Source organism: Dunckerocampus dactyliophorus, chromosome 4, assembly GCF_027744805.1.
Source record: "Dunckerocampus dactyliophorus isolate RoL2022-P2 chromosome 4, RoL_Ddac_1.1, whole genome shotgun sequence".
In the NCBI taxonomy this organism is placed as follows: domain Eukaryota; kingdom Metazoa; phylum Chordata; class Actinopteri; order Syngnathiformes; family Syngnathidae; genus Dunckerocampus; species Dunckerocampus dactyliophorus.
The window spans coordinates 17,984,113-17,996,842 of record NC_072822.1 but is presented as its reverse complement, the minus strand read 5'-3'; the positions used below and the strand labels follow the sequence as shown (position 1 = coordinate 17,996,842).

General features: G+C 41.4%; 1 protein-coding gene across 3 annotated transcripts in view; it reads right to left on the bottom strand.

Moving 5' to 3' along the window:
- tcf7l1b (transcription factor 7 like 1b) overlaps nt 1–12,454 on the bottom strand; it is a 41,311-nt gene extending 28,857 nt beyond the window's left edge. Inside the window, exons 1-3 of one of the 3 annotated variants that reach the window (XM_054773619.1) lie at nt 11,686–12,454; nt 11,513–11,585; nt 11,304–11,431 (exon numbers count right to left, since the gene is read on the bottom strand). In XM_054773619.1, the coding sequence (XP_054629594.1) occupies nt 11,304–11,431; nt 11,513–11,585; nt 11,686–11,871 (387 nt within the window). In that variant the 5' untranslated portion in view covers nt 11,872–12,454. Of the gene's footprint in view, nt 1–11,303; nt 11,432–11,512; nt 11,600–11,685 lie in introns of all 3 variants that reach the window. The other 2 variants (XM_054773620.1, XM_054773621.1) reach the window with 2 other exon arrangements.
- Between the last annotated feature and the right edge of the window lie 276 nt (nt 12,455–12,730).

Below are 12,730 nucleotides of genomic sequence, written 5' to 3'. Positions count from 1 at the left end.
TGTCTGTTCACAGCGCCACACGTAGGTGTGCCTTGTGTATGACATCGTTTTCACTCAGTGATCCGTTCCCATTTGGATGCAACTATTTACTAAACCAGCAGAGTGTGGACGCAGATTTTTTCAAGCTGCCAAAAAAAAATCTCAGGAGCGTTCCCTTGTCGACAGGGCCTAAGTGCTCTGCTAAGGCCGCTATTTGCCTCACACTTCTATATTCACAGAGAAGACAACCTGAACTTGTCACATGATAAAGTCTCCAAACAAAGAAACCTAATCATGCTGATCATCTGAGGCGGGCACAAGGGGAATCTGACCCATGTCTTATGTCTGAAGAGCACAAGGTTCCTCAACCACAGTCATTACTTAGAACTAATCAAGAACATTACCTCAACATTTTGAATTAAGCAGATAAGGTCAGGAAAGAGTGATATCTAACAGTGAAACTAACAGTCCATCAGACGTTACTTCCGTTTATTCGGAGAGGATCCACAAGTTCAGTTTTAGATAAGGCTTCTACACATTTAGGATGACTTGTGCTCTTGCTTGGCTTTAATCAAATTTGATGCTTGCCAGAACATTGCGACTCCTTAACAAGTACAATTGGTTTATGAGGGTAACTGAGAGAAGTACGGGGCACCCAGAGGTTGCATTATTATCAATGCAAAGTTTTTACCTTATGGGACAATTACATAAAGAATGAACGTATAGTGGCATGAGCATTGTCAGCAAATCCTCGGCCATTTTTTCTCCTGACTTTTTCTCCTTTTTTTGACCTGACTTGAATATATTTTTTGTAAGGAGCAATGCTTATCCTCAAAGTATTTGACACAAATTTTTGTTGCGATACAATGCCTTATATTTCATACTTTCACACTCATATTTAAATTCACTTTTTTTACTTTTAACTTTTTTCAGCTTCTTTGTGTTGCTTTGTTTTACTGCAAGTTGGGAAATAGTACTAATAACAAATCTTACTTATCTTAATGGGTTGTTTCCCACATAAAAGCAATTTTACCATGTTGGCTTTTATTGCAATGTTAGTTTTTATGACTTAACATAAAATGCAACTACTGTAAATTACTAAACAGTAGAACCCCGGTTTATCTGGTTAACAAAACACAATTTTGCCGCGGTTCCCATGCATTCTCCACGCGTCTCGTGTTGTTCATATACTTCATGAATCCAACTGTGTTCTCAACGCTGTGAGTCGTAGCTTCTCTGACGTCTGGTGCTAGCTTGCGCCGGCCAATCCGGGTGCGAGGCGTAGTTGCTCCGAAGCCCGGTGTTAGCCGCTGCTTGGCCAGGTGTGAGGCACAGGCACTCCGAGGCCTGGTGCCGGCTGCTGATGGTGCTTATGGCGAAGGATAGCTTTTCCGGGGCTCGGTGTTAGCCTCTGCTTCCAAAGGCCGGTGCTAGCGGGAGATGACGCCAGTATCGAGGTGGAGCTTTTCCGGAGTTACAGCACGAATCCAGTCTATATCGATATGAACAATATGTTTCTTTTGATATTGTGCTTAAAAAAATACCGATATTTAAAAAATATCAATATATCACCCAGCCCTAATTTATATGTTTTAATATGCACCTTGAATTGTTTTCTGCATGTAAAACTATAATTTTAAAACTCTAAAAACATGTTTTGTGTTAATATTTTCGGCTTTCTGCAGCAGATTATTTTGATTTACATGATTTCTAACGGCCAAAATTGATTCGGTTAACATATGTTTCAGTCGGACCTTCTGGAACGAATTAATGACGCTAACCAAGGTTCCACTGTACTGTACATGGAAAAGTTGTTGCACCCCACTTTTAAAATGGATGGAAACTTGTGATCCTTTGGAAGCACTGGTTGGAATTCTAAAGCCAGCGCTTAATGAAATCACCCCTTTCAGTTCTGCTTCACAGATTCATCAGGTATAGTACCTGACATTTCTATCAGAGGACTTAAGAAGCTATATAGCAAACTCACAGGGAAGCAGCTAAAGTGAGTTATAGGTTTAACATGAAGAACAGCTGCTACGCTCGCTGTCAACTGCTCTCATCCTGGACGGATATCCATTCACTTCTTAATTTAGTATGAACACTACAACCTTGCTGATATGAAACACATACTGTATGACATGGACTTTAGTCATCCCTCTGTGGATACTTCACTGTATATGAAGCAAGGCAAAGCCTGATAGAAATCTTAGCAGTATCGATGGTACGTGTATGTGATCTGATAGCCTCCTGCTGTTTGCTGATTGGGCTGTGAGAGGGAATGGCAAGACATGGCACTCTGTGGGAGACAAGAATCCCCCGATAAGTGAATGCCTCAAGGTCTGGAAGTGGGCCCAGTCGAGGATAACAGGCAAAGGAATAGCAGGACCCGTATCTGCCCCAGTTTATGCTCCCACCACCACATCTCGTCAACAATCTCCCTCGTCTTGCCTGCTTGCTCTCCCTCTTCTGCTGCCTGCAGAGCTTAAAGTGAAAACAGCTGCTCGGAATACCAGACTGATGAAACCCTGTTTAAAGCGTTTTCTTTTTTTTTCTGCTGTACAATCACATTTTATTAGCATGGAGTGAAGCGTTTAAGGTACAATTATGGAGGGAAAGCATTTATTTATGTGAACTAAAGTACAGTGGTAACAGCCACATACAGATTCCAGAGCAAGACACAATACTGTCACCACACTCCCCTCCAACTACCACTCAGCCCTTTAAAATAAGAGTATTTGATTATCAACTATTTCGCTTATGGCCTCGTATAGTCAAACTATATATACTGAATTTACAACATGACAGAGATTACGGATGGGGCTGATCCAATCCAGTATCCATTTTACCAGCGTAATTCATATATCGGAAATTTCCAATACCACCTGTGGAGATTTCCGATCCACGAGCCATGTCTGTGCTTTCGTGTTGGCAGCAAATGTAGTTAGAAGCATATCATCAAACGTAGCCAAAAGAGCATCAGTGAACCTAGCTGTCTCCGCACTGCAGCCGTCCTCCTCACTGGCGCTGCACACACTCTTGACATTACACAAAACTTCTGGGTCACTACAATATCATACTTGCCTGTTGAGAGGAGTTTATTACAGCCTCGTATAAACTCAACAATAATGATAATGTTGCTACTCAGAAGTTATGTGGAATGTTAAGGCTTTCTTTGTTGTCCGACTGTCCAGACAGCCATGAATGCGTCAGGCTGAGCGCATGAATGTTTGTGTGTGGCGCTGCATGTGTGGAGACAGCTAAGTTTGCTTATACTCTTCTAGCTACATTTTCTGATATTCTTTTGGCGTGGTTGCGACCAACGGTAGCCTGTTTTGTTTAATAAAGTGAATGGTGATCCACCACCTCCTCATCATGCTTTTAGCTTGTGTAGACAGAAGTGGCAGAAAGTCAGTGTTTTGAAAGTCTCAAGTAAGCGTCAAGTCTTCAATTCCAAGTCTTGAGTCATGTCTCAAGTTAAGACAAGACAGTTCAAGTCAAGTCTGAAGTCATAGGCTTGAAATTTTCAACTCCTTACAAGTCATAAGCAGTGTTTATCAAATAAAATGCCATTTTTAATTTTGCGGTTTCACTCTATCACGTTTTCTTCAAAAATACATAAATTAAAAAATCATGTTGTTTCGTGGTTGAATATGGCCTATTATTGTTGTTATTATTATTATTGATCGCCAGAACAACATGCTTTGATTGCTGGTTTGAATCATGTCACAGGCACAATAATTCCTAATAAATAATAATAGTAAAAATAAAAACATGGACGGGGGCCGCACGGTGTTGGCCACACAGTCAGGAGGATCGGGAAGACCTGGGTTCGAATCTCCGCTGGAGTATCTCTCTGTGGAGTTTGCATGTTCTCCCCATGCGTGGGTTTCCTCCCACATTCCAAAAACATGCATCTTAGGTTAATTGGCCACTCTAAATTGTCCATAGGTATGAATGTGAGTGTGAATGGTTGTTTGTCTATATGTGCCCCACGATTGGCTGGCGACCAGTCCAGGGTGTATCCCGCCTCTCGCCCGTAAACAGCTGGTATAGGCTCCAGCATACACCCGCAATTTCTAATTAGGATAAGCGGCATAGAAAATAGATGGATGGATAAACATGGACTACTTATGCAGCTGTTACCCACTCAACTCTAACTCTTAAAACCCGTATTTAGAAGGTCATAAACTGTTTTTCTATGCTCTAAGTACGAAAATATCCCATTTATAAATAAGGAATACTACTTTGTGGAAATTCACTTATCGTGGTCGGGTCTGGAATCAATTAACCGCAATAAACGAGGGATTACTTACATTAGTTTGTTCAAAAATCCAAATAAACAGACCCACATGACATTATTTACCATCCCTCCATCCTCTTCCGCTTATCCACTTCAGCTAACTTAATTTCAGTGTCACAGTTTCTAGCCACAGCTGTTTTACAGAGGAACATGTACTGTTGCATAAAATGGATGCCAAGCTAAAGTTACCCAAAGCATTAGCTCACAACAGGTATCAGTCCAACTTACTGTTCTTTGTGCAACTTTAGGTGCCGAACAAAGTTCGAAGTTGTTGCTTCTCTGTCCGTTATTCTCGTACTGGAGGTTTTACACACACCAATTTGTTTTTTATTTATGACCTCGTAGTTTGCAAATGCAAGTGACATTATCCTCGATAAAGTGACATGTGACATGTGAACACACCCTTACTGACGCTGGCCATCAAACAAAAACTTTGACAAGGAAGTTGACCGTGTGCACTGGCATTAAGGAGATATCTGATAAGCTCCGAAAGTGGTCACTCTGTCATCACTATGCGGTGATAACAGAACACAGCGCATAAAAACCAAACCATGCTTATGGTCTCTTATATATTGCGCAGGTCGGATAATATGCAACACAGCATGTAACACAGAACAATAGGACATTTTATATTTGACTTGTTAGCATCAACTCAGGTGTACAGATTGACTTCAGTCATTGATTTTTCTACTCTGATTCAAGTGAGTGGTGAGAAGGACTGCCTGAACCTCACCCATTGGTGCTTGCACCACGACTCCAGGTTCAGACCACAGAAAATGACTAAGTTGGTGCCCATGTGACACATACATTCCCTCATCCCCATCTTATCTTGAATATGGTTTGTGATGATTAGCAGCTGGAGGTTTTCTCCTCTAACTGTCGGTCCCATAAAGGCTAAATGGCACACTGATATACTGACCATCCACAGACAGCTCTTTGAATGGAGGCTGATAATACAGCGCATGTGTAGCCAAGTGCTGAACAGTATTTTCCAACAGAAATAAATGTGGGCTGAGTTATTTATTGAATGATTTTGATATATGTCTTTGGAATAGGAGGTATGTTGTTAACAGAATAAGCGGACACACTCTACATCATGTCTTCAAAGCTATGAGGGAGAAAAAAAGGAGTGCAATCTCAAGTGAAAGATGTTCACCTTTGGCCAACAACAGAAGTTCACCCAAATGTTCACACAGAAAAACTATGTTCCAAAAACCCCAGCCTGCACAGAAGCTTCGGCCAAACAGTGAGCGAGAAAAACACATGAATTGATAAAAACACATTTGCACACATATTCATGCCGTTACATCAAAGGGATTCATTGATGTCACTGAACATGGGGATTCTAAGGCTGGAGAGGGGAGTTGGGAAGATGTTGGTTATCCTTTCCTCAAAGGATGCAGAGACGCTCCTGATGGGCCCTGTGCTGGAAAAGCCAGAGTGCACTTTAAACAGAATTTCTAATGCCAGGCGGGCGGATGGGTTAGGTAGTAAACTAGCTAGGCTATGGGGTAGAGGCGGGAATTGACGCCATCTCTTGCTTTCCACCGAGACCGACGAGGGAAGGATATAGACCAGGACTGACACCATTTACAACAGATCCACACAAGCACTTCACGGAAGCGAGGAACTAAAAACAATGTGTTCCTATAAAATCTAGACAGACAAGGTTATTTGTGAAGCCACTGAGCCACATTATTTAATTGTCACTTCACATGGCATCTGCTAATCTGACAGCTAGACAGAACAAATGTATGCACTTGACAGTGTGTATATTGCTCACATAATTACCACCAAAAACTGATTTCCTTTGTATTGCCAGGGATATAGGTACTGTACTATATCAGAATACAGTGGAATTCCGATAATATTCAGAATTCTACCGAAATGCTTGGGGAAAAATATGCGTCTAAAGTTTCACAGAAGCTCAAACCATCGTCGTGCATAACATCAGCATACTATATAGTAGGGTTGGGCAATAATTTTTATATACCTGTATAAATTCTTCCGATGATAAGAAAATGACTTATACCGGTATCAATGACAATTCAAAACGGAAAAAAGCAGAGTTGATGACGTGTTGTTGCTGCGTATTGATGCATTAGGACCTCACGTATACCACAGCATGGTCCAGCGGTGATGGAGAAAAGAAGAGCAGAGACAACAACGAGTCAAAATAAGCATGGCTAAAGGCAGAGGAGAGGTGGAGACTATAGACAAAGAAATTGTTGCTAAACGGGGAGGTGCTTCTGTAATATGGAAGTGGTTTGGTTTTGATAGAACAGATGTGAAGCAAGAGACCATAATAGCAAAGTTTGCAAAGCAACGGTGTCGGCAAAACGTAGAAACACGACAAATTTGTTCTACCATCTCAAGTGCAAACACAGAGTTGAGTATTAAGACTGTGTCAGGAAGCGTGAGAAGAGTCAGCGAGCACGTCTACACTTACCCAGTCAAAAATACAAAACGCTTTTGCTTATGGCCTTCTTTACGACAAGAAAAGTTAATAATGCCATGAACTGACCAATGCAGTGTCATATTATTTAGCCAAAAACATGATGCCTTTATACTCAACAATATTTAGCTGTATTACAGTTTTGCAATTTGCAGTTGCTACTAAACTGTATACTTGAATTCTGAATACTTTGCACTGATTAGGTAGACACTAAATGCACTTGCTGTATTGCACAGTTTGTTACCAATAAATCAATACATGTGATTTACAAGTTGAGACAAGTGTCTTTAATTATATGGGTTAAGATTTGTAGCTTTTTATACAAGACTCCGCTGAATTTAATTATATTGTCATATCGCAATACGTGATACAGGGTCCATATCACCCAACCCTACTGTATAGCACAAGGCCTCACCTCATCACCTCATCAAGCATCAATGCCGTGAGGATTAACACTCCGTGTCTGTTGGTTTTTCTTTGGCTTTTGTAGATCCAAAAAAGGTCCAGCTTCAACAACACATTACAAATAACGATTACATTATGTATTTCTCATTAAAGTTACTGTATGTTTTACTGATTTTACTTTTTCATTTTTAAGAATGTTTAAGATTTTTTGCACTTTTTCAACACTACTATTTTACAACATTGCACATGTAATTAATAAAGGATTACTTTTATTTCAGTTTTATTGCTGACTTCAAAATAAATCTATGCTTGAGTTGAATATTAACAAGGATGCAAGTCAGCAATTACATTGCTGCGGTTGCTGCCAATCTGTGTCTAATTAATCAGTGCCACTAAACTGATGTAGATGTGTTTGCCTTTGAAGGAAAAATCCTTAAAAAACTATATAGCCAGTCAGAAATGTTGCCTCTGTTGACACAGAGCTTGGCTGAAAAAATATTTGCACTCCAGCATTCAGATTACTTGCAGTGGTCGAATACAACACCGGGGGTTGTCAGAATGTGAGTGCTGGACACTGTTGCCTCTGTGGCAAAGTATCCACAGGGCTTCACCTGAACACGCCATCGCCGCCTCCACTAACTCTTGCAGACTTTACGCACTGAAACGTGCAACATGCATGGGTGCACGCGCACACACACACACACACATATGTGCGCACCAAGGTGAATAGAGTGTGCAACGTGATGAAAAGATACCTCCACGCCAACAGTATATGTTTATGTTGGGAGAGGCCCTTTTATTCATCAGGACAGTGTCTGTGTTGACTTTTCTTTGTCTGTTTTAAGCGGCAAAAGCAACAGCAGAGAGAAGAAAAGAAAAAAGATTCAGAAAGGCATGCAATTGTAGCCCGGGACATGTTCAGACTTACACAAGCTCTCCATTCATATCTCAGTCACACACACAATTCTATTCAACAATCATGCTTAGGAGTCTGTGTATTTGATGAAGATATATTTGAGCAGCTAACCTCACTCTCGCTTACTCGCCACTTCTCACACAAAAGAGGCATTTCACTCTTTAGTGGCGATGATGATGATGATGATGATGCTACTTGCAGAATTGTTTCAAAGTGCTGATGAGGCTGTCAGACGTGGCCATAGAGCAGATTCGGCCATTAAATCCGGCACCGCTCTGTCACTACTGGAACAATGAGGTGACAATCACGTCAGTGGACTGACAGACAACGAGCTGGATTTAGACCTGGTGAGACAAACCTCAGGCAGGCGTCTGGTGGAACATCTCTGCAAACATAAAACCTCCTCCTCGGCCCTCAGCGGATTACAGCGGAATGTCAGCTCGGAGCGGGCTTTAAATCAGTTATGCTTGGCCCTCAGGGGAAGTCTGTGCTGATCCCATGTAGGCCCGTCTCTCATTGCTCATGATAGGCTCGCCACATCCAAATTTAAAAGCTGGGCCTCCAATCCTTCGTGTTGCACACAGGGAAATTACTGCCTTATTAGTCTTTACTATATTTCATAGGTGCTATTATATTGAATGTGCAGTATATGAAGTGGAATTATGCTGCCTCAAATTGCTTCACACTAATTGACTATAAACAGATACAAGCAGTCCATTTCAAAAGAAACACATCCGCACACATTGTTGTACATGTAACCACAAAAACGTCTTTAGTCTTTTAAACCTATTAACCCTATTAGACAGCACCTCTCAACAAGGAAACGAAAGCAGCAGATAATGTTACCTGCTATTAATCAATCTGTTTGCAACTCGAGCATGTTCATGTTGCACAAACACACAAAAACACTGCACATAAAACAAACCTGTCAGGCCCAAAGCAACGGGGCACAGTCAGTCAACTGCGCTCAGGCAAATTGATTGTTTGCCTCTCAAGACCTGAGGGATCACTGCACATATTAGGGCACCCTTGGGGTAGCTCTTATCTCACAGGACATTCTGTGTTTTCTACATACATGCATGTGATGAATGTAACAGTAGGGCCGTAACTAACGATTATTTTCTCAGACGATTAATTGTTGTTTTGATTAACCAAGTAATCGGTTAGGCCCTAGAAGTGAAATCACCATGAACCAAACACAAACAAGTTAGTGGTTTGGTCCACAACATATCAGAAAAGAGGCAAAAATGTTCATCGCTGTTTTCCAAAGTCAAAGCTGATCTACTGTATGTGAATATCTTGCTTTGCCTAAAACACAAAGATAATATGCTTGTGTATCCTCATTAATCTGGGTCATTGTATTCTCAAGGCATTGAATCGATCGCAACTGGATTGTTCCAGGTGCCTTCAAAGAGGTTTCGCCTCTCATCCAATCAGTCTTCATCAGTTCATGCTCAGTGACTAGGTGGGACAAACACTAGTCTGACTAGGTAGGACATCCCTAGTCTGAAACAAAGATAATGGGTCTGCTTTCATGGAAGACTAAGGAAATTTTAAAAAATTCACATTTGAGAGGCTGAAATCAGAGAATATTTACAGTACATTTTGAAATAAAAAAACATAGAATAGAATACCAAAATAGTAGATAATTAATAATCATAATAGATACTTGACTACTCATCAATACATCAATTAATTATTGCAGCTCTATTTAACTGTAAAACTCATAACCTAAACTGTCGGCCAATCATGGAAGAAGGCATGATTTTACTGCAATGAAATGTATCCATGATGTAGACAAACCAAACCCTGAGTTTGAAATGAAAAAGCCAGCCCTCTCACCAATTAGACCCCCACTGGGCAATATGGAGACCCCAAGACGGCCCCTAAGTATGCCAGCCTTTGTCTGGTTGCTTTTTTCTGCTATGGCGATGATGGACGCAGTCTGCTCACTCTGTCCCATTGACCTCAATCTTTTTTCTCATGTGAAGGCTCTCATCTTTACTGTACATTCCCCACTATGTTTTACTTTATCTTAAGTGACAGCCTTCAAGTTAAATAATAAGGTTCAACAATCAGAGGCACAACCGGAAAAAAAAGTAATACAAATATGTGCAAATATAATCTATTGAAAGCATGTAAGCTAAATCATGTGCATTTATATTGACCATAGTGGCCAAAAGCAATCATCAAGTTGCTGTCTATGGTCCAGAGAGAGCAGAGTAGCCATTTAGTTAATGAGCCCCAATGGAGACCTCCAATGAAGCCATCAAGACTGTTCAGAATAACAATGGTCAACTAACGCCTTTCTAATTGAATGGAAGGTACAGGGAGGCGAGGGGAGTGGTGGGCCTGCAACAGTGAAAAGACGACGGAAAAAAAAAGGGGGGGGGGTGTCTTTTCAGTCCTATGCCTGCGGGCCTTAACGAAAGTACTTGTTTTTTGGAAGGTGACAAGGGTTGGGGGATGGACAAATGTGAGAAACAGCTCTCCAACTCGGAACATTTTTAGAAAGTTGTGTCCCATTTGAGAAAACATCATTCCAACAGGTTTTGATAATGTCTACCAGCATTTAGCTCGGTCTATTTTTATAACATGAGTTTAAAATATCACTGCAGCAGTCATATTTCTATTATATTGCAAACCACAAATTGCAAGGACAACATTGTGCTCAACAAAATAACACCTATAAGAAAAGCAAAGCATGTTGGAGCTGCACACCATGCAGCAAATGACATGCTAAACAAGTCCCTGCAAGCGTTCCATCAACACTTTAAATCTGTGCTTAGAAAAAGTCTTGGACAACAGCTGCCATAGACACCACAGTGTGATGCCTCCCGTGTATGTCAAAGCAAGGTATTACATTGTTGTGACTACTGGGTGTGACTTTAGGAAAGTTGCAAGCACAGTGTAAACATATAGAGGTGATAGGTAGCACCATGCAAACAATAACATCTCAGCTATTGAAGGGAAATTGGGATGAAGCCATACTAAAAACTAGATTAGTGCAAGTTACTAACCATAAATACCAGTGTTAAGTTACTTATCACTTTATCAAATGCAACACTTGCGTACTTTAGATCAACCCCCAAATAGGACAAAGAAGTAGTTCCTTGAGAGACTACTCTGAGGGAATATGGCGGTCTGGCAATGCACAAGAAACTTTTAGGCTCGCCCAAAGTTATTGAGGAGAGGGAAAGACTGGACAGGAAAGAGTGTGGAGATTAGCACAGGATGTGGAAACTTACTGTTCTTGCACTGGGAGACAGAGAGCCATTGGATAGGTATGGATTGGTGAGGTCAGGGATCATGAGGAATGGGTAACCAGGGTAGTGGGGACTCTTAAAGAGACCTCCATCTTGCTGTCTTCTCAGTGCTGCAAATATATAGTAAAGTCAGTTAACACTGGCAAAACCAGCTTTGCGCCCATACTGTTTGTCTTTGTCCCTTTTTTTACCTTCACTGAAGTAGTCTCGTGCTTTCTCATAACTTTCTGAGTCAACTCTGGTTTGGGGGCGCCTCTCTGCTTGCTGACATAGAAAAACTAGTTGAATTTTCATTTTTAACATCACTTGTATGATACATATGCGTGGATAAAAGGGGAAAAGGAGTCACAGTTGACTTTCTTACCTCTGAATCTGACGAGCTGCTGTTGTTTTCCGACTCGTTGACTAGCGAGGATTTAACGTCGTCCAGGTCTCTTTCCGCCGAGACATTTTCGGAAATTTTTTCCTCCTGTTCACCTTCGTCTTTAAAAGATATCATTTCATCGTTGGCCCCTAAATCATCCCCGCCACCTCCGTTCAGCTGAGGCATATTTGCACACCAGTAAATTGGATCGACAAGAGGAGCAGAAAAAAACACAACGTGTGCAACTGCTACAACAAACCACTTGTAATCAGATCGTCCAAATGGCTCAGTGGAGAGACAAAACTAACTACAAGTAAATGTCCATTTTATCATCTTCTGGACGTTGTCCTGACGTCCATGGCAACAATAATCCACAGTATTTGCAGCAACTTGTGAAAGTTTGTCTCCTTCGCAGCGTGCGCGTCCCCTCTCCGTGCGTCCGAACTGTGGGATGTCCTCCTGTAGAGCCCCGGGGGACACAAAAACTGCAGTCCAAGCCAGCTAGAAGTTACTCAATGCACTAAATATCCATGTGTGAGGAAACAATGGCTACAGCCAAGAATGTGTGCCTACTTTATGGTGCGCCCCTGAAGTTTGAGCCAACGTCTGGCTGTTTTCCGTTCGCGCAAAAAGTCAAAGATTTAAAAATGGACGTTAAAAAAGTAGTAAATGTTTATCTGGACGCGGTGGGTCTTTCCCTCCTCATAGCAACCGGAGAATGCGCCCTGATAACAAGTTGGCTGCTCAAGTGGAAGAGCGCAGCCCGTCCGTGCGTTTAGAGGAGGAGTTTACACTGAAAACCGACACTTCTTCCTCCAGCAACACTGCTATTCTTAACCCCCAAGACACCGACACGGAGTCACACTGTTAGCCACACTAACACGATCAAGACAGCCAACTTTTGCTCACTCACCGGCCACAAAATTAGGTGCACCGATACAGTAGTAAAAAAAAATTCATCTGCAAAGATAATTATGCTTAATTGTGACTGACACTTTCAAAAAGGTAGTTATTACACTGGCATAGCAGTTACTTCGTTTTCAGG